Source organism: Lepidochelys olivacea, assembly GCF_965140295.1.
Source record: "Lepidochelys olivacea isolate rLepOli2 genome assembly, chromosome: 7".
NCBI lineage: Eukaryota > Metazoa > Chordata > Testudines > Cheloniidae > Lepidochelys > Lepidochelys olivacea.
Genome location: NC_140417.1, coordinates 49136671 through 49157131, shown reverse-complemented (window position 1 = coordinate 49157131; position 20461 = coordinate 49136671). Strand labels below are relative to the sequence as shown.

Here is a 20461-nt window from a genome sequence, read left to right as displayed (position 1 = left end):
TACAACCAAAGCCCCAAACACATGTAGCTTCTGACTGCAGCATCCCCCACCCGCCATCTGCCACCCACACAGACCCACACAACACAACCCACATGCTCAATCACATTTACCATAAAACAGAACCTCAAGCAGTAAAGTGCTGGTTATTGCTTTTTTCTAAATGGTTTTGATTTCTTTTTAAAAGTAAAATTAAAGGGAATTTCAATACACTGAGTCCTTTCAATGCTCAACTAGCAAAATGTTCTGATTTTTTTCCTAAATTTTTGTTTAGAGGTTTTTCAGCCAAAAAAATAATTGAAACCGTGAATATTTTCCAAACAGGATCATCACTTTCCAACGTTCCTTTCATTGTAAAATGCTTGAAATAATAAAGAACACGACACAATACTCAAACATGGTTAAAAATGGTCAAAAGCAAAATGAAATGACTTTGTTGAAATGAAACATTTCAATGGCCCAACCCCTAATTCCCCCCTGCACCCGTTTTTCAATTTTCCCCAGACATGCTCCTCCCCAACAACTCCCTTTGCCCACCCTTACTCCCACCCTCACCCCCACTCCCGAGCTCTGATTCCCTTCAGCCTGCTCTCCCCAGGTCCCAGGCTTCCCCTCTCATGGGGCTGGGTGGCTGGGGCTGGAGGCCATAGGCCAGGCTGGTGCAGTGGTATCCATCATATCTGATCTCCAGAGCCCCATATCTAGGGGCAGGCATGTTGGTTGGGTGGTGGTGGGGATAGAGCAGCGTATGGTCTGTTGGGCACCCTCAGACGGATGGTTGGGCAGTGGAGCAGGTCAGGGGATCTACAAGCCCTGGGCAGTTCCCAGGGGTAGGGGGGGTTGAGTCCCTGAGGGCCGGAGAGCAGGGCTGAGACAGGGAGCAGGAGGGGCCTGATGAGATGAGCTCAAAGGTTTCCCTGGGGCATCACCCTGAGCCCAGATGGGGCAGCAAGGGATGGTGGCGCTGGGAGGGGGCAAGGAAATCCAGCTGGCATCCAGCAGCTCCGTGCCTATGTGGCAAACTCCTCCCCCAGCCAGCTGGGCCATCTCCTGAAGCCCCCCCTTGCTCCTGTGCCAGGTCATGGTGGCAGCTGCCCACATGGATCTAGAACATGGCCACACAGGCAGCCTGAGATTCAGGCTAGGTGCCCCGGCCGGCAGTGCCCTGCAATGCTCACAGCACTGGCTGATGACGAGGGCGGTCCTCAGAGCCCCTGGACACTCAATGTCCTGGTGCTGGAGCTGCAGGTCCAGTTGGGCTGAGCTCAGCACAGGATCCAGCAGCATATCCCTTTGTACCCCATGCCCACCCATGCTGCTCCCCATGCCGGGGTGGGGGGGGAAGGGGTGCAGGGCTGTGGGGAAGGCCCTTCCGGTATAACCTGCTGCCCCATCGCTGGCCAGGATCAGATGAGGCTTGAAATCGCTGGGCTCAGCAAGGGGGAGATTTGAGGGGCTTTAGCTTAAGCCAGCGGCTCACTGGCTGCTTGCCATGCTGAGCGCAGCAAGTCAGCTCCAAGCTGGGCGGTGGGGGGAGGTGGAGTGGGTCTGCACCTGCTCCTTGGCCACCTGTCCTTGCCACAGATTGGGTGGCCGGGAGCACCTGACGGCCATAGCCCGCAAAATCCTCCCCAACTGGCGTGTGGCTGGCACTGGGGCCAGGGCGGGGGCAGTCGGCGCCTGGGGAGCGGTGGGGAACGGTGCCGCTTCTCGCTCCTCGTGGGCGAAGAGGGAGACTGGCGGGGGGTGCCGGACATTTAGGGGTTGGTCTAGGGTTCCCCCTGTCGCTGAGCGCAAAAGAGCAGCTCAGCGGGTGCACCCGGACCATGGGCACTGGTGCCAGCGCAGAGGAGAAACACTCCCGCGAGCTGGAGAAGAAGCTCAAGGAAGATGCGGAGAAGGATGCCAGGACGGTCAAGCTGCTGCTTTTGGGTATGTGTTGGGCTATGGAGCCTGCCCCCCATCCTAAGCCTGCCCTTCAGATCCTGAGCCAGCCCTCCATCCTGACCAGGCCCCCCATCCTGACCAGCTCCCCCAGAGCCTGACCAGTCCCCCCAGTCCTGAGCCAGCCAGTACCCCACATCCTGCCCAGCCCCTGCAACTCCTGACCAGCAAGCCTGTGGTACTGGGCCTTCCCAGAGGGCTCTGCACCAACGCTGGCAGGTCCCGTGTCACGGCACTGGGGGATCCAGCTCAGGGTGGTGCCAGGCAGGCAGGGCAGGTGGCACTGGGCTTCAGTTCAGACTCCCTTGGCATTAAACACACAAGCACAGACGCCCAGCACCCCGCCCTTGAGCGCCCCCAACTCTGCCCTCCCAGGGGCTGGGCCTGGGGGGACTGTGTGTGACCAATGGATCTGAACCCACCTGGCTCCCCCACACTGACAGAGATGGGGCTGGTGCCTTAGAGACACCGCTGGGACCAGCTGGGGTAAATCCACAGCAGCTCCTCCGACCGCCATGGGAACAGACTCCCGGCTGATGGGACTCAGCTTTGCTGGTTGACTGCTGTGGCCCTTGCCTCACTGATGTCATGGCGCTGCGCCAGGGAGGGTCTGGCCCGCTGTCGCTGGCTTTACACCCCGCTGTTCCAGCCCTCGGGGCGGGACCCAGCAGACAAGGTCTCTGAGGTTCTGTTGCGCTGTCCCGGGGGCTCGCAGGGTGCCCCAGGCAATGCACATGTACGCTGGGCTGGGTGGTACCTTTCCCTCCACCCCATTGCTGTGGCTGCCCCATCTCAGGCCAGGCAGACAAGGATCAGGTCCGGTCACCTGATAACAGGTGCTGTTCCCACACGGCAAGGTTGGGGCAGAGCCTCCAGCTGTCTTTGCGTCCACACCCGGCCCACAGATCGCTGGGGCATCAGTGTCCCCTTCTTCTGTGGCTAGCATCTGCATGGGCCCTCCACCTGGGCCCAGGCGGCTCTGCCTGGGGCGTGGATGCTTAAGCTGAGCTGTGGTGCAGATCGCATTAGCCAGAGCCCTGTGTCTGCAGAGAAGCGATTAGGGCTGTACCTGCCCCGCCCCCGTTCTCAACTCTCCAGCTTGCTTCGCAGCCATGCGCTGAGTGCAGCCAGGCGACTGTGGGCCAGGGCGGCTGCGTGAGGCTGCCACCATCTTGCCCAACACACCAGCACTTGAACTGGGGCCCTCCGGCGCTAAAAGCAGGTTCTGGGACTGTGCCTGCCTCCGTGGTTCTAGCACAGAGGGGGGCCTGTGACACATGTGGCCCAGTGGGCTCCAGTCCCACCCCAGGGCCCTGCTAGTCCATCCAATGGGTTGGTCCATCCAACCAGAGCCAGGGAGGGATTTGCAGCAGAACTGTATGGGCACAGAGGATGTCAGGCCACGTGATGCCCAGACCACCCAAGGTGGCTCTCCATCTCCCTTGCCCCCTCCGCTCCCGCTCCATTGGAGCTGATTAGCAGCGGGCTCCCTGTCGCACCCACCCAGTGCCCCACGGCATGGCGACCCAGGTGGCTGCGTCGGGCTCCACACTGGGCATGTTCCCTGCCATGACTTTCCTTTCTGTCCCCCAGGAGCTGGCGAATCCGGGAAGAGCACAATTGTAAAACAAATGAAGTAAGTGGGTTCACACCGCACTGATGCCTACCTTGCTATCCACAGTGCCCCTTACTGGGAGAGGCTGGGTCTGGAGTAGCTGGGAGCTCCCCATAGCCGGCTCCTGCCCCACCCTGGACGCCTGGTTTTTGAGACAGGATCTCCCGCAGCAGCCTTTACTGGCAGTGGCATGCTACCCCCCACCGATTTCTGCCTTTCCAGGTGATGCCCAGCTACGATACGCTAGGGTGCAACCTCTGGGGGCTCCCCAATACCCCTCCTCACCCCCAGGGAATTCTGCCCACCCACCATGCCCACTGCAGTGTGCTGAGACTGTCCCTCAGGCAGCACATGCCATCGCGGCATGGCTGCCATACTGCCAGGCTCATGTTGGGGAAACTCACTGGAAGGGAGCGAGCCGGTGGCAACGCCTCCAGCCCATTGGGTGCCCTCTGTGCTTGGCCAGGCATTGCCAGGGAGTGCCCAGCTGTGGAGCCCGCGGCCTCCCTCAGGCTCACCACCTGCTCCTGTCTCCATCAGGATCATCCACCAGGATGGATACTCCCTGGAAGAGTGCCTGGAGTTCATCTCCATCATCTACAGCAACACCCTGCAGTCCATGCTGGCCATCGTGCGGGCCATGGGCACGCTGAGCATCCAGTACGGGGACTCGGCCCGGCAGGTGAGCGGCTGGGCACAGGAGGGGGATAGGTGGGGTTCTGCACCCCTCTCGACCACATATAGCAGTTGATGAGTCCCCTATGGCCCCAGACAGCAGAGCTGGGTAGTTTAGCTCATATGTTTAGATCCAGCGGGTCCAGGTTCAATTCCCACTGCTGACAGGGCTTTACTTCAGAGCATCCGGTGCCTCCTGGTGAGCCTGGGCCAAGCCAAAGCAACTGATCTTGCTGCACCCTGTCTCCCCAGGACGATGCCCGTAAGCTGCTACACTTGGCTGACACCATTGAAGAGGGCACCATGCCCAAGGAGATGTCTGACATCATTGCCCGCCTCTGGAAGGACACGGGCATCCAGGCCTGCTTCGAGCGCGCCTCGGAGTACCAGCTGAACGACTCGGCCGGCTAGTATGAACCTTCCTGTGTAACCTCCTAGGGCACAGGCCGCCCAGGCAATACCCCGGCTCAGGTGCCCCCACAGACCTCATCACAGAGGCATTAGCAAGGGAGTGGCCTGCCAGTCCCATGGGAGATGGGCTAGGAACTCCCCTGGCTTTGCACTGACCTAGAGGCTGGGAGGAGTTTGGGGAACATCAGAACAAGTGGTTTGACTGTTCCCCAGTATGTGAGGGAGAGTGGGGGGGGTTCTCCGCAGCCCACCCCCACCTCACCCCAGCACCTAGTCCCATTCCTCTGGCACAGGCAGCCCTCTGCTGAGCCCACACGGGTGCTGGCACAGGGAGGTGGGTACAGGGCCAAGAGGGTGCAGGCTGAGGAGGCATGGCACTACTGGGACTCAGAGCAGCTCCAGAGGCCAGTGTGGGGCCAGGGGAAGAGGAGACCGGGGCCCCTCTCCTGGAGATGCAGAGAGGGGGTGGGAGGCAGGAGGCGGGTTGCTGTCTGGGTGCCCGTGAGGAGGTCTGTAGCTATAGCGTGCCAGCCCTTTGCTGTGTCCACACAGCACCCGATCTCAGCACCATGGCAAGAGGAAGAAGTAACAGCAGCAGCAGGTGGTTCTAGGCACTGGTCACCCTAGAATATAGCAGCGTGTGGGGTGGGTGGGGTCCAGCCAGCTCCAAGGGGCCTCTCGTGCTGGGCACTACCCAGACACCCAGCGAAAGCCAGGCCCTGCCCCAGGGAGCCCACAGCCTGGGGCGAATGGGCATCTGAGCTGGAAGCTAGTCCTCTCGTGGTGCCCACTTGAACTTTGCCAGCTTTGGTGAAGCCGCTGCCCCCCTCTGAGCTCCTTCAAAGCTACCAAGCTCAGCAGCCAAAGAGACCCCAGTCAGTGGGATGCAAGCATGAGGCAGCAATGGGGCTAGATCCCTGACCCCCATGCACCTGCTTGAGCTGTCCAGGGCCACCCAGCCAGAAGGGCACCCAGCCTTTGGCTCCAGCCACTCTGGGCCTGGGAAGCATGGAAACCATCCCTTGCCATCCCCGAGGTGATGAGTATTTCAGGCCCTTCCTTTCTGCCTGGGCAGCTACCTGAGTGATGTGGCGCGCCTGGTGGCACCCGGCTACGTCCCCACAGAGCAGGATGTGCTGCGCTCCAGGGTCAAGACCACCGGCATCATCGAGACCCAGTTCTCCTTCAAGGACCTCAACTTCAGGTAGGGCATGGTGCGGGAACGAGGCCCTGCTAAGCACAGACAGCCCGCGGGATGTGGGGGGGGGTGTCAACAGGGGTCCCAGCAGCCAGCTCCAGATGCGTGTGTGGAGAGCCGCCCCAAGACCTGTGGAGCACTGGAGAAGGGGGTGCTGGGCTTGGGCAGGACTCTGGGGCCTGGAGCACTGGAGACCCAGTCAGGGGGAGGCTGGGATTCGAAAGGTTAAGGCAAGGAGGAGATTTGGGCAGTGGGAGGGATGGGAGCAGGCGTGCAGAGCTCGGCACAGGGCCTGGGGCTGGCTGGGCCAACGCTGCGCATGCCCTGGGGTGGCAATGCACCGACATGACAGAACAGGGCGGTTGGGGCCCTCTGCTTTCCAGGGCTGTTTTCCCATTGAGCTGATACAGTCTCCAACAGCCTCTGGCCCCAGCCCCCTCCGGAGACTGGCTGAGCACGCTCAGCCCAGGCCCCTGCCCTGGGAGGAGGCCTCTCCCACCTGCTGAATCTTGGCACCGTAATCTCACCAGGGCTCATCCTCGTCTTCATTTGTTATTGGCTGGCGCCATCTAGTGCTGATGCACCCAGGCTGGGCGCGGTGCCGGCCGGGGCTCTCAGGGCCCTGCTGTGCCGGTCAGGCTGCAGTCTGCGGCCTTTCCATTGTGGGCAGAGCAGAGGTTTTAACTCCCCCCCGGTGAGAACCTCCAATTAGCTCTTGCTCCCCCATTACGGGAGCTTTCCCGTCTCATTCCGCGGAGGCTCCTTTCCCTGCTCCAGCCACCTCTCCCCAGTCCCAGCTGGGTGGCCCTGGCCAGCTGCAGCCGGAGATGCCACATGGACACTGCCCAGGAGCTGGGCAGCCCAGAACGCACCTATCCTCAGCATGACACTCTCAGCCCATTTCCCCTTGGGTGGGCAACACAGCTGGCACTAACCAGCCCTGCCAGCGGCTGTGCCAGCCAAGCCTGGACTGGGGGGCATGGACCACAGCTCCTTGGGAGTTGTCCTTCCAGGTAAGAGTGTTGAGACCCCTTGCCCAGTGCCGGACCTGCTCCGTGGCTAACCCAGCACCGTTCTCCACCACACTGTGCCCACACTGTCCGTGCCACCAGCTGTGCCCAGGTCTCCAACAGTCCCTTCCTTGGCAGCCGTCACCCCAGCTGTGGCCAGCCCCGAGCTGTGGTCAGCCGCCCATGGCCAGGTGCCCCTGCAGAGATGCCCCCAGCCCAAGCAGTAGCAGAGGCCACAGGGTCCGGAACAAAGCTGTCCCCTCGGGAGGTCTCTCCCCCCACGCTAGCAATGCGGCCCATGCCCACTTTGGAGCCTGGCTGCTCAAGGGACCCTCTCCCCGGCCCCAGGATGTTCGACGTAGGCGGCCAGCGCTCTGAGCGGAAGAAGTGGATTCACTGCTTCGAAGGGGTCACCTGCATCATCTTCATCGCCGCCCTCAGTGCCTACGACATGGTCCTGGTGGAGGACGACGAAGTGGTGAGTGGAGCCTGGCTATTGGGGGGGGGGGGCGAGGCCCTTGGCGCTTAGCCAGAGGGAGCCGGTCAGGCCCAGGTGCAAGCAGAGTACCGACCCAAGCACTAGAAGAACCCCAGAGGCCTCAGATACATGCTGAACTCCGCCAAGGCCAGCCTATCACAGAGCGCTTCCAAAAACATCCAGCCAATCAGCTCACGCCCCTGAGACTGGCTAGCCAATCGGATCCTCTGTGCAGACATGGAGTCCGGGGAGGGAGCATGGGGCTGTGGTCACAGCACAGGGTGGGGACTTTAGCAGACCTGTGTTCTGGTCCTGCCCTGCCTGTGACCTTGGGCGAACCATCCTGCTGATGGCGGAGACCGTGGGGTGGACGTGGGGAAGGGGAGGTTTCACAGGGGTTTTTAAGCTGCTGATACAGCTAGAAATAATCTACCTGGAGCAACAGCAGCCACCTCCCTGGCCTCACTCCGAATGCCAATAATTGGCGAATAAGCAGAGACAACAGCCCGTTGGGAGGCAGCGTGGCCTGGGGTGGGGTGGGGTGGGAGGGAGCATGACTCAAGGTGGGGGCTCTGTGCCTGGCTCTGCCACTGGCCTGCTGGGTGACCCTGGCCATGTCACTGCACTGCTCTGTGCCTCAGTTTCCCCAGCTGTAAAATGGGGATGATGCTCCTAGATTCTGTAAAGCATGCTGCGATCTCTGGATAGAAACCTCTCTGTGTTATAACAGGAGCTAGTGGGGCTTGGACCCACCAGGCAGCAGGGGCTAGGGATCGCAGGAGAGCAGCAGAGCACGCACTCAAAGGCTACAAGGGTTACCAAGCTAGACAGGGTAGGAGACCCTGTAATCTGTCCTCCACTGGCCCAGCCGGCCTCCCATTCACACCACAAACACTCCAGGAGACGAGGCAGGAAATTGATGCTTGAGATGCAACTAAAAGCCCCATTTGGCCCCTTATTCCTCCCCAGAACCGGATGCACGAGAGCTTGCATCTCTTCAACAGCATCTGCAACCACCGCTACTTTGCCATCACCTCCATCGTCCTCTTCCTCAACAAGAAGGATGTCTTCCTGGAGAAGATCAGGAAGGCCCACCTCAGCATCTGCTTCCCTGATTACGACGGTAAGTGCCCAGCCTGCTGCGGGTCCTCTGCTGCACGTTTTGCGTGGGGTGGGGTAAAGAGGGTGCAGGGGAACTGGGTTTTGATTCACAAGTCAAATGGGTTTTCAGGGACAGACAGACACCCAAAAGAGCCCGGATCCAAATGCCAGCGACCAGCATGCAGGTTAGTTATGCACAAGGTGACTGAGGGGGGACCAGTTGCAGGGCACATCTCAGAAGCCAAGCTGCCCGCTAAGTACCAGATCAGCTACTTACACTAAACACGCCCACCGGTTAGCTTTATGGCTGCATGTACCTGTGCTTCCATCACTGGCCACCAGATCTCCCCACGCTCCGTGCAAAGGCTGCTACCCCTGCAGGGTCAGTGCCCCTTCCCCCCGCCAGGCAGAAGTTGGGGGTTAGTTTTTATGCTGTTGACAGTGGGATTGATGTTCATGGAGCTTTTTTATTTTTAAAGATTTTTTTATCAACTTACATTTTCGCAGTTATGCACAATTCGGAGTTTTCAGCGGTTTTAACTTTTCTCTCAGTTTAAATGTTCGTACTCGTGGGAGATTGCGGGGGGCGGGGGAGGGCAGACAATAATTATTTAATGCCAGCAGATGCTGAGATTCAGTTATAGCTGTATGAGCCATCACCGCACCATTGTCACCATCACCCAGCCAGCCATCGAAAACAGAGCTGCTTAAATGGACAAAGCAGGCCTGGCTTTACTGTCCAGGCGTTAGGCCATTGGTCCAGAGCCTCCGTCCATCCCCAGCGTTGGCTGGGCCCCTGAGAAGGTCTCATGAAGCAGTTTTAATCGCTTGCCCATCTGGACATGCCGAGCCTTGCCGATGGAAGTAGGGTTTCGTGAGTTTGGGCATGCAGGTGAAATCGACGTTTAGTGACATTCACCGATACAAATCAAACCCTGCCAAACCTGCTCAGAACTTAGCATCTCTTCCCTGGTGCTCAACGCCAGCTGGGAGAGGGTGGAGCTGCTCAGGCAGGTTAGAGTCCTCCTCTGCTGTACTAGGGTGTGAAAGGAGGGGGCCCAATGCTGGTGGGGGGGTCTCTCCCTGTTGTTCCCTAATGGCTAGAGCCATATAGGGATTTGGGCACCTTGCTGCCACTTAGATTCACTGCCATCAAGGTCAGAAGGGGCCATTGTGATCATCTAGTCTGACCTCCTGCACATTGCAGACCACAGAAACTCACCTGCCCGCTCCTGTAACAGACCCCTAACCTCTGGCCGAGTTACTGAAGTCCTCACATCATGATTTAAAGACTTAACGTTACAGAGAATTCACCATTTACACTAGTTTAAACCTGCAAGTGACCTCTGCCCCATGCTGCAGAGGAAGAAGGTCTCTGCCACTGTGACCCAGAGGAAAATTCCTTCCCGACCCCAAATATGGCGATCAGTTAGACCCTGAGCATGTGGGCAAGACGCAGCAGCCAGACACCTGGGAAAGAATTCTCTGTAGTAACTCAGAGCCCTCCTCTCTAGTACCCCATCACCAGCCACTGGAAATATTTGCTAAGGGCTGTCATGGATGGGCCACATGCCATTGTCCTTCATCAAACCATCATCATCATCCCTCAGCAACCTCAGCATATCGTCCCTTCCGTAATCTTTTCATGCTCAGTTCTGGACATCAGTTAGGTGTTTTTGCCCCCACTGCTTCCCTTGGGAGGCTGTTCCAGCACTTCACTCTGATGGTTAGAAACCTTTGTCTAATTTCAACACTAAACTTGCTGATGGCCCGTTTACATCCATTTGTTCTTGTGTCCACATTTGCACTTAACTTAAATAACTCCTCTCCTTCCTTGGTATTTATCCCTCTCATGTATTTAGAGAGAGCAATCATATGTCCCCTCGGCCTTCTTTTGGTTAGACTAAACAAGTCAAGCTCTTTGAGTCTCTTCTCATAAGGCAGGTTTTCCATTCCTCCGATCATCCTAGTAGCCCTTCTCTGCACCTGTTCCAGTTTCAGTTCATCTTTCTTAAACATGGGAGACCAGAACTATATACAGTATTTATCCCAGATGAGGTCTCCCCAGTGCCTTGTGTAATGGTACTAACACTTCCCTGTCTCTACTGGAAATACCTCGCCTGATGCATCCTAGGACCAGGGATGAAAGTAACTTAAAGGACTTACTGGTACGCCGGAGTCCTGAGGGGGGGGCTTTAAATCCCCAGGCCGGGGCTTCAGCTGTGGTAGCGGTGGCTGGGAGCTCTGGGCCGTTTAAATCACCCCTGGAGCCCGAGTGCTTGGGCAATGATTTAAAGGGCCCGGGGCTCCGGCCGCTGCGGGGAGCCCCGGACCCTTTACATCGCCAGCCTGGGGAAGCTGCGCCCTGCTGGTATGGTCGGCAGTGTACCGGTACGCCGTACAGTACTGTATTGGCTTACTTTCACCTCTGCCTAGGACCGCATTAGCCCTTTCACGGACGCATCACATTAACGGCTCAGAGTCATTCTATGACCAACCAATATACTCAGGTCTTTCTCCTCCTTTGTCCCTTCTAATTGATACATCCCCATCTTATAGTCCAAATTCAGTGCCGCTTAAGTTCAACATTTGGGTGCACTCAGCTGCTGCCAACTCTCCAGGTGCCTGAGTTTCCACCGTTAAAGTCCCCATGGTGCCTAGTGGTTTCTGAGAGTGAGCATGCACAGAGGTGCCTCGGTCCAGATGTGGCAGGGAGTGGGATGCCGGGGGGATGGCCTGGTGGCAGAGCCACCCACGGGGGGGAGCAAGTGGGGCAATTTACCCCAGGCCCTGCAGGAGCCCCCATGAGAATGGCTGAAGTCTGAGACAGGGAAGGGGCCAGTAGCATAGCTAGGGGGGAGTGGGGCAGCGGCAGCTCTCCCACGGAGCACAAGTGGTGCCTTTTTAATTTTTACTCACCCGACGGCGCTCCGGGTCTTTGGTGGCGGGTCCTTCACTCGCTCTGGGTCTTCGGTGGCGGGTCCTTCAGTGCCGCCAAAGAACTGGAGCAAGTGAATGACCCGCCGCCAAAGACCCGGAGCGCCACTGGGTGAGTACAAGTGGCTGGCACCTTTTATGTCCGCTCCCCCTGGCTATGCCACTGGAAGGGGCCCCCGAAATAGCTTTGCCCCAGGCCCCCTGAATCCTCTGGGAGGCCCTGCCTAGTGGTTGGAGCAGGAGTCAGCGGTCAGGAAATGAAGCCAAGGGCCAGAGCCAGGTTCCCTGGGTCGAGCTTGGGAAGGGGCCATGGCAGCTGTGGACGAATGCTTTGAGCAGTCAGCGCCCTGCTGCTGGGCTTGAGCTGATCGTCTGAGCAGGCCCCACCATGTTCCTCAGGCAGCCGGTTGGTGAAGCCAGCAGCTAAGCAGGCGGCCTGCAGGTCCTCACACCTCCATGATGTCCCTGAAGCCCTATCTCACACTGGGGGCCTCCCCTGAATTCTTGAACCAGATGTTGCTCAGCCTGGTAGGCCAGCCTGCGGCGTCCAACCTGGGGTGGGCCGTGACCCTAACTCACACCAAGGCCACCACAGAGAAGGAGAGCTGCCCAGGCTTTAGGGTGCAGTGGGGGCCATTGCCCAGTGGTTGAATTATGGGGGCCACACTAGAACTGACCAGGTTACACCCCCATAACTCCAGAAGAGGGCTCCCAGCTGAAGATCCCAGGGAGGCAGGGTGGGGGACCAAGTCACTCTGAGGGTCTGGGGTTAGCTCCCTGCCCCCAGTATTTCCTACTGGTTAGCAGCTCCACCCACTGGCCAGGGGGGTCCAGCACAGGCCTGTGAATGCAGGTAGCTGAATGCCTTGCAGCACTAAATCCCTTGGGGGGCCAGCCCTGAATTCCCCAGCCTGGGGAGCCCAGTGGGGGCGGTTTAGGTTGGATATTAGGAAAAACTTTTTCCCTAGGAGGGTGGTGAAACACTGGAATGTGTTGCCTAGGGAGGTGGTGGAATCTCCTTCCTTAGAAGTTTTTAAGGTCAGGCTTGACAAAGCCCTGGCTGGGATGATTTAATTGGGGATGGGTCCTGCTTTTGAGCAGGGGGTTGGACTAGATGTTGTCCTGAGGTCCCTTCCAACCCTGATATTCTATGATTCTATGATTTTGGGAGAGCCCCCGAGGGAAGCATTGGGGAGGGGGGAGCAGGGAGGCTGGGGATGGGGACTCTAGGGTCTCTCTCTCGCCAAGCAACCCAGCAAGTGAAGAGCTCAGAGCCCAATGCCTTGGGACAGCACTGCCCTGGCTGGCAGCATGATACCCCTACCACAGGACAGGGCTCACCAGGTCCCCAGCTACCCTGTTCAGACGAGCATGTGGGCAGGCGTTTCCCAAAGGCAGGTGCTGCACTGCTGGGGAGGAGATGCTGGGGCCCAGATTCACAGATGCTATGACATGCCAAACTCCCACAGAACTCACTGGGGAGGGGTGAATCCGGCCAGTGCTCTGCACACCCAGCAGAGGGGGAACCTGGGCACAAAGCCAGCTCAGCTGAGCTATGAAGCTGGGACCAGGCCCTCTGTCAGGATCCCCCCTTATCCTGGGGCAGGGTCAGTGCTTCCCTCCTGCCCCACACAATCCGCAGACCCACCGTTAGTGCCAGGCTCCTACGTGGGAACACTGCAGTGGGCAGCGGAGGGCAGCTTGCGTCCAATCCTCGAGCCCAGGGACACCACAGCCGTGTGCCTGGGTCCAGCATGCCACGTGGCACCAACTTAGAGACTGCCCCCCAGGTCCCTGCCACCCATTGCCCATCACACTCCCAAGCCCCTGCCCCACCAGAAGAGCCTTAACTGTGCCCTCAGTCCTGGCCCTGCCGTCCATACCCCTGCCACACAGCCAGTCAGTCAGTCGACTGGCTCCCCTCAGTGCCAGGCGGAGCAGGATGTCCTGCTGCTGCCAACTCTTGGGGCATCTCTGCCAGTCCCGCATGGCAGGTGTTTGCAGGAGCTGATCATGCTGGCAAGATTCTTTGCCCACACTAGGAGTGGCTATGGCCATCTCCCTGCGGGAGCAAAGCTACGGGCTGCCCTCAGTAAGGAGTCTGGCTGGGAGGCTAGTCCTAGCAGAGCACCATTGTCCACCAGTGGTTCTGGCTCTTTGCATTTACACTGGGGACAGGGGGTGCCAGCCCCCATGGCGCCTCAACTGGGGAGGGCACAGAGGTGGCAGGAAGTCCCCTTTGTCTCTCTTGTGGGGCAGCTCAGCCCTGCTGTTTAAGCTGACCAGGGTATTTTCAGGGGGGAGAGGGAGGATCTGAGACACGCATTTGGACTAGACTGTGGAGAGGAGAAAGGGGAGCAAATGGAGTGAATGGGGTAATGAAGCTTTGGGGGATCTCAGCAGCGGGGCCCCCGTAATGGCCTGGGGTGTCTGGCTCCTTGGCCAGTGGCCCTCACAGCAGGTTTGGGGGTGGGGGCAGGGAGCTGCTGGCAGGCTCTAGGGTGTCCACGCCTCCCCACAGAGCTCAGCCAGTTCAGCAGCTGAGCCACCCCCTGACCCTGTCCTGGCACTGGTGCCTCCACAGGACCCAACACGTTCGAGGACGCAGGCACCTACATCAAGGTCCAGTTCCTGGAGCTCAACATGCGCCGGGATGTAAAGGAGATCTACTCACACCTGACCTGTGCCACCGACACTGAGAACGTCAAGTTCGTCTTTGACGCCGTCACTGACATCATCATCAAAGAGAACCTCAAAGACTGTGGCCTCTTCTGAGCCCCTGGTGCCGCCCCCCCCATCATCACCCCCCAGTGCCGCAGCCCCCACAAATCACCACGTCCCTCCCAGCCACAGCCACCCCCCCCCACCAGCCCCCAGTGCCACATCTGCAGCTCCCCATCTGTACCACATCCACATCCCTCCTCCCGGTACCACGGCTGCGGCAACCCATCATCCCCTAGGTATCACAGCCGCAGCTCACCATCCAAATCCCCCCATTGCCCCCTGCCACCACAGCTGCTGCTCCCCCTCTATCCCACATCCCCATCCTCTTTTACTAATAAAGAGTCTAGCCTCAGCCTCTCTGTTCATCGCCCCGTGCTGAGGGTTCCGGATCCCTGGCACCGAACAAGCCAATCTCGTGGCCTCTGCAGCCCCATGCTCAACAGAGAGCATTGGTCCTGCAAGCACAGCTCCCCAGGGCTGGTGCAAAGCTCACAGCTTCTTTCCATGGGGTTTCCCTCTCCCAACGGATCCCCAAACTTCCTTTTGCTGGGGACAGAGCCAATCAAAACAGCACAAACGGGGGGGTTTCTTTCTACATTTTATTATTTCAAACCATGTGAACAATTTGGTAAAACATCCTGTGATAAAAGCTAGGCTGCGTCCGTCGCTGGCTAAGGGCCCCGAGGAGCTCGCCCTGTGGGGCCCGCTTACGTACAGCAGTGTTTCCTCAACCGACGCTACAGTTAGAGCTAAGAAACTACGTTTAAAACAGAGTTGACAGTAGAGCAACCTCATGAGCAATCCCCGCCCACTGGGGCAGGGGAGGAGAAGGAACGGGAAAGACACGGACGTGATCACCATCACTTAGTCCTTCGCTGGCGTCTTAGCCCTTAGAAACCTAGTTCTGCCGATGGGAAAAGATGCGGCTCGAGGTTCTGGGCCGTGTTCTCCCCATGCTGGGGATTGAGTCTGGCCCGGAGATCTGAAGGGAAGAATTTATTTGAACCCAATTCTAAACACAACTCATGTTGGAGCAAACTACGGAACAGATGTAAACGTACTAACACCCCTCAAGGCACAATTTATTTATTTATTTAAGTGTAGAAGATTTTGTGAGGACAACTTGACCATTTAGTACTGGACTTTGTTAAATAGTTTTAAAAAAAGATCTCCTTTAAAAAGCAATGTAAAATACAATTTTATTTTCTTTTTTTTTAATTGATTTTTTTTTAAAAGGAATGTTGATTTTTTCTCTTGCTGGTCTGTGCAAATCACAGAAGCCTGAGGGACTTGCTGGAGCCCCCCCTGCCCCAAATGAAAGAGCAACGGTTCGAATGTAAACATTTGGAAAGCGATTTCTTAAGCGAAGATGGCCGGGAGCAATTCCAACCACAGTTTCAAAAAAACAATGACAAATGTGGGTTTCCCCCACCCCCAAAATAATTTTTTTTGTTTTGAAATTGCTGCGCTTTAGTTTAATGGGATGAAAATGCCCCAATCTACAGCCACTGATCTGTCCTTGTGGGGGTGGACAGGGGGCAGAAATACCAGGCAGGTTCAGGTAGAAACACGGTCTGCAGCAGGCGGCTTGCTGCCTTCATGTCATGATCATTAACCAAAGTCTTTTATTAGGAGAGGAAAAAAAAAACAAAACACAAAAAACCAAGAAGCAGAAGTTGTTAAATGGTGCAGTCCTTCCTTCGTCGGCAACAGCCTCTCCTCCGGTACATGCAGTTCAAGTAGTCCTAGAAGAGAGACGCACCCAGGAGTTATGCTGGTGAGCCCCGCAGGCCACGGCTGATCACCACATTACCAGGCTGGTGGGACTCTCCAGGCTTAACAGGAGATTCTGGAGTATGGAGAGACCAGACAGGATAGACACGTGCAAACCAGAGCAGGGGAGGGGGGGGGCACTGCCATCTGGCCCATGGGCAGCACTTGAGCCCTGCTGCAGCCCCCAGTGGGACTGTAGGGGGAGAGGCAGAGAGATGGGAAAGGGGAAACAAAAGGAGGTTCCTTTGGTGCCAATTTAATACCATGCCCCCGGGTCATCAGCCACGGGGATCGAACCGGCGACCTCTGGATCTGAGCACCCGCAGCTCTGGCAGTCAAGGCTACAGCAAGCTCAGCAATGTGTGTGTGTGGCCCCCCTGCCACAGGAGGGGCAGGGCCCGCGTTCCACCTATCTGCCAGGGCTATCAGGAATGGCAGCAGCCTGGCCTTATGCAAGGTGCCTGGCTCACAGTGCCGTGAACATGCCTTCAAACACAGCCCTTGAGGGAGCACATCTCCCCGCCCCGAGGGGAAACTGGCATCACCGGGAGCTGCATTCAGAGCGGAGGCTGAGGGCAGTGGGACTGTGAGCACAGGGCACAGCCATTGAGAGGCACGGGCTACCAGACCTAGGGCACAGCTTCCCAGAGTTGCTGCTGGAGTCCCTCCCCCAGGAGCTACGCGTGAGTCCCAGGCTCCCCAGAGCCCAGTGTCCCCCAGCACAGCTGGCTTTGTAAGCTGTGTGTGAGCCACCCCGGGAAAGGGAGCTAGCTGGATGCTGACTGGAGCTGCCCTTCCCATGGCCTCTCAGGCTGGTCAGAGGACACGGGCACAAGCCCCATGTCCCGGCAACACTGGGCCCTGTGTCTGGCCTCAGGCATGTCAGCGTCGCTGGCCATGGGTGCTGCAAAGGTAAGAGCCCCCTCACACCTACTGGCCTCCCCAGGGAGGGCCCAACACCTGGGCCTGCTGCAACCTGTGCCACCTAGAGCCAGTCCTCTGCTTCTGCAACCCATGGGCCACCCCTGGGCTCCCCACCATAAAGCATCAGGGCAACAGCTTGATGCTTAGGAGGTGATGGCTGGGGGCCAGGTGGCTTGGATTTCACCACGACTGGGCTCCAATCTGCCCCACATGGGACAGGATCACTATGCGAGGTAAAGAGGCTGCAATCTCCAGCCCGCCAAGGCCTGCAGGCCCCACCCCATGAGGTTGCTGGCCCCCATTCCCCTCCCCACAGGCCTGAAGGCCCCCCAAGCCACTTCCTCATAAGCCTGTGGCTCCCTTCCCCCAGCAGCAGCCCACAGAGTGAGGTTCTACCATCTCTGGGAAATGTCGCCCTGGCCTATACTCTGCCTCCTTGTACATTACTGAGAGGCACCCCCTTGGGCCGATGCATGCAGTGGGGCTGCCCCACCCCACAGCTCAGTGGGGCTGTTTGAGATGAAGCAAGGGCCCGTTTGCTCACGCACCCGTGGCTGAGGGACTCACAGGAACATGGCGAGAGAAGGACCCTGGCTTCACAGCCAGCCCCAGAGCTCCCCAGCCTGGCCTCCTCCAGTCCCGGCATCAGTGCCTCTCCTACACAGGCTGTCTCTGGGCACCAGCCCCGCCCCTTTTCCTCAGCCTCTATCCCTGAGCCCTTGCTGGGTCAGCCTCACCTTCCCCCATTCCGTAGCAGGTGCCGTTCCACCATTAGAAGAGCCCACAGTCCTTCAGGTTGTTTTTGATGATGACATCGGTGACGGCGTCAAAGACAAACTGCACGTTCTTGGTGTCGGTAGCACAGGTGAAGTGCGTGTAGATCTCCTTGGTGTCCTTCCGCTTGTTCAGGTCCTCAAACTTGCTCTGGATGTAGCCGGCCGCCTCATCGTACTTATTGGCCCCTGAGGAGGAGGAGAGGGAATGAGCCACTTGCGTACAGGGCACAATGCTAAGAGGCAGCCCCCCTGAACACTGATCCCCGATTGGTCCCTTCCCCTGGCAGTGCCTCGGTTTCCCCAGGCAGAAAGCAAGATCCTGACCTGGTGCTCGAGCTGGGTCTGTGCCATGGATACAGTCACACTTTACACCACAGGGATGTTTGCAAGCAGCCTACAGATCGTTAATAAATGAACAACAGATACTTTAATAAATGGCTATTAGACTGCTAGAGTGCGCATAGGTTGCTTATAACCACAGCTTACAACAGGAGTGGGCAAACTACAGCCCGTGGTCTGGATCCAGCCCCTTAGGGCTTTGGATCCAGCCCGCGGGATTGCCACCACCGTGGTGCAGTGGGCCCCGCAGCGCTCTCAGAAGTGGCTGGCACCACGTCCCTGCGACCCCTGGGGGCAGAGGGCTCCCTGCGCTGCCCTTGCCTCTGAGTACCTCCCCCGAAGCTTCCATTGGCCGGGAACGGGGAACTGCGGCCAATGGGACCTTTGGGGGAGGTACCTACTGGCAAGGGCAGCATGCTCAGCCCTCTGCCACCCCTCCCCCAGGGGCCACAGGGACATGATGCCAGCAGCTTCCCAGGGCCAGGGCCAGGGCCAGCCCTGGTCGTGCTGTTGCCACACCGGAGCCTGAACCCCTCCTGCAAGCAATTTCCCCACCCAGATGTGGCCCTCAGGCCAAAAAGTTTGCCCACTCCTGGCTTACAGCCATCCCAGCACATACCCCAGTCTTCATTCACTAACCCTTCATCACTGGCCCCTTCTAGAAAGTGTGACCCCCAAGACTAAGCCTCGTCCATGCTTCTCTCCTGGCCAGTGTAAATGTGGAGCTTCTCAGCCATACACATGCCCCCAACCTTGGTTGAATCCTGTTAACCTCTCAGCTTCAGGGAGATCTTGAGGCAATGAGTTCCACAGGTTAAATATACACTGTGAAAAAGCACCCTCAGCAGTATTCAGCATGTTGCCTTTCAATGTCCCCAACTGTCCCTGTGAGCAGAACCACGCCACCGACCATCCATGTGCTTGTGCACCTTGTCAGTCACGTCCCCCCTTACTCATCTCTGACCCCATCTCTCCACACCTCCTTGCTGGCACTTGTCTCTGAAGTCCCTTTGTCTTCTGTGCACCATGGTAGAAACGGGGTGAAGAGAGCTGGGCCTGGTGTACCAGGAATATTTCCTCCATTAGTCTGTCTTAGGGGTACCTCACACCGTGTTGTATTTACCTCTCCTCCCTGTGCAGAAGGGCTGTGCTATTATCCCCAGTGTACAGATGGGCAAACTGAGGAACAGATGGGGAACCAGGGAATTGAATCGGAGTCTGCTGAGTCCCAGGTTTGTACCCTAACCATTGGACCAGCCTCACGTAGTCTCCCCCTTCGTTAAAATGACCCAATTTGAGCGGCTCTGTTGACTGCAGTTGTACCCTCCATTCCCCCCCACCCCTCAGGCTCCCTCCGCTCCTGCGTTAATGCCAGCTATGCTGAGGGGAGGGGGATGCCCCAAAGGAGAGTGCTCCCACACCTCCCCCAGACGCTGGATAGTGGCTGGCGAAGTTCAGAGCCAGGCCAGAAGTCCCAAGCAAAGGAGACGCTTCCACTGGCTCCAAAAGCCACCCAGTCACTAGGGGATTTGAATGTAACTTAACCAATCACACGTGTTCTGCATCAAGACTAGTCCGGGGCGTGGAGGGGGCTGAACAATGGGCGCCTCCAGTAATTGCTGATCTGAGGAGACTCCCAGCCATGTCGCCACTGAGATGCTGTTGTACTCACAGCTCATTTCTCACCCCACATGTGGCCACAGTTGCTTACAACATAACTTTAATCCCCAGCCTTCAGTGAGCAGCTCCCTCTACTGGAGGAGGCAGATTTCACACACATAGGACAGTGCGAGTCAGCCTTTCGGCCCCAGCACCGCCAGCTCTCATGAGGAGTTGTGCCATTGTATGAGATCACATCTTCCTTAAAAAAAAGTGTCTTGCCCTCCCAGCTGCAGAGGAAAGCTTGACGAGTGAGCCTGACTGCTCAGACATCAGAATCAAAGAAACAGAACTTAACAGCTGCTGGGTTTTAAATGCTCAGGAGTTTTAAGTTGCACTCATGATTTCTGGGGGTTGGGCCCAATGTTTGAGTCTTCGGGCACCGATGCTGTGCCCCGGGATCTCACTCCATGACAATGCAGTGAGTGCCATGGGTGAGGGAATGTGGAGAGGGACAGCATCTGGCTCGGAGAACCTTCCCCACCCACCTTGGAGGACTGACCGGGTCTGTTGAGCCATGTGTCGAACTGGGTCCAAAGGAAGTGCCTGTTCGTCATGCACATTTGGATGGGCCCCTCTGCACCAGGGCTCCGAGTTGGACGCATTTTAGTGCGGGTGTCCACCCATTTACAAGTGACAAACCCATGCGATCAGCTCCGCCTAGAACATGCGGGCCAGTATACACACACTGCAACATGTACACCACAGGGCCAGGTGTGTTACTGGCCCCTCTGCCTAGCCCCCAGAGGATGGCACCTGGTACAGGCCCACCTGAGGACTCAGTCATTTAGCTCAAGCCGTAGCAGCTCCTGCTCTTAACTCTGAAGTGCCCAGTTCTATCCCTGGTGCGTACGCCAAGACAGCAGTTGAATGACAAACCTCTGGACACCCCCAAATCCT

The 20461-nt window shown here is 57.8% G+C and overlaps 2 protein-coding genes across 2 annotated transcripts in view; one reads left to right on the top strand and one right to left on the bottom strand.

Annotated features, from left to right (window-relative positions):
* Positions 1–1823: 1823 nt before the first annotated feature.
* On the top strand, positions 1824–14141 carry GNAT1 (G protein subunit alpha transducin 1; the record flags this gene model as incomplete). Its single annotated transcript, XM_084632814.1, has 8 exons — positions 1824–1929; positions 3535–3577; positions 4097–4238; positions 4484–4641; positions 5718–5846; positions 7199–7328; positions 8298–8451; positions 13951–14141. The coding sequence occupies 8 exons, from the start codon at positions 1824–1826 to the stop codon at positions 14139–14141; spliced, it is 1053 nt and encodes a 350-aa protein (XP_084488940.1).
* Positions 14142–14675: 534 nt separating this feature from the next.
* Positions 14676–20461, bottom strand: part of GNAI2 (G protein subunit alpha i2) — a 197626-nt gene continuing 191840 nt past the window's right edge. The window contains exons 8-9 of the mRNA XM_084633229.1: positions 17525–17749; positions 14676–15835 (exon numbers count right to left, since the gene is read on the bottom strand). Coding sequence (XP_084489355.1) covers positions 17559–17749 — 191 coding nt within the window. The 3' untranslated portion in view covers positions 14676–15835; positions 17525–17558. The remainder of the gene's footprint in view (positions 15836–17524; positions 17750–20461) is intronic.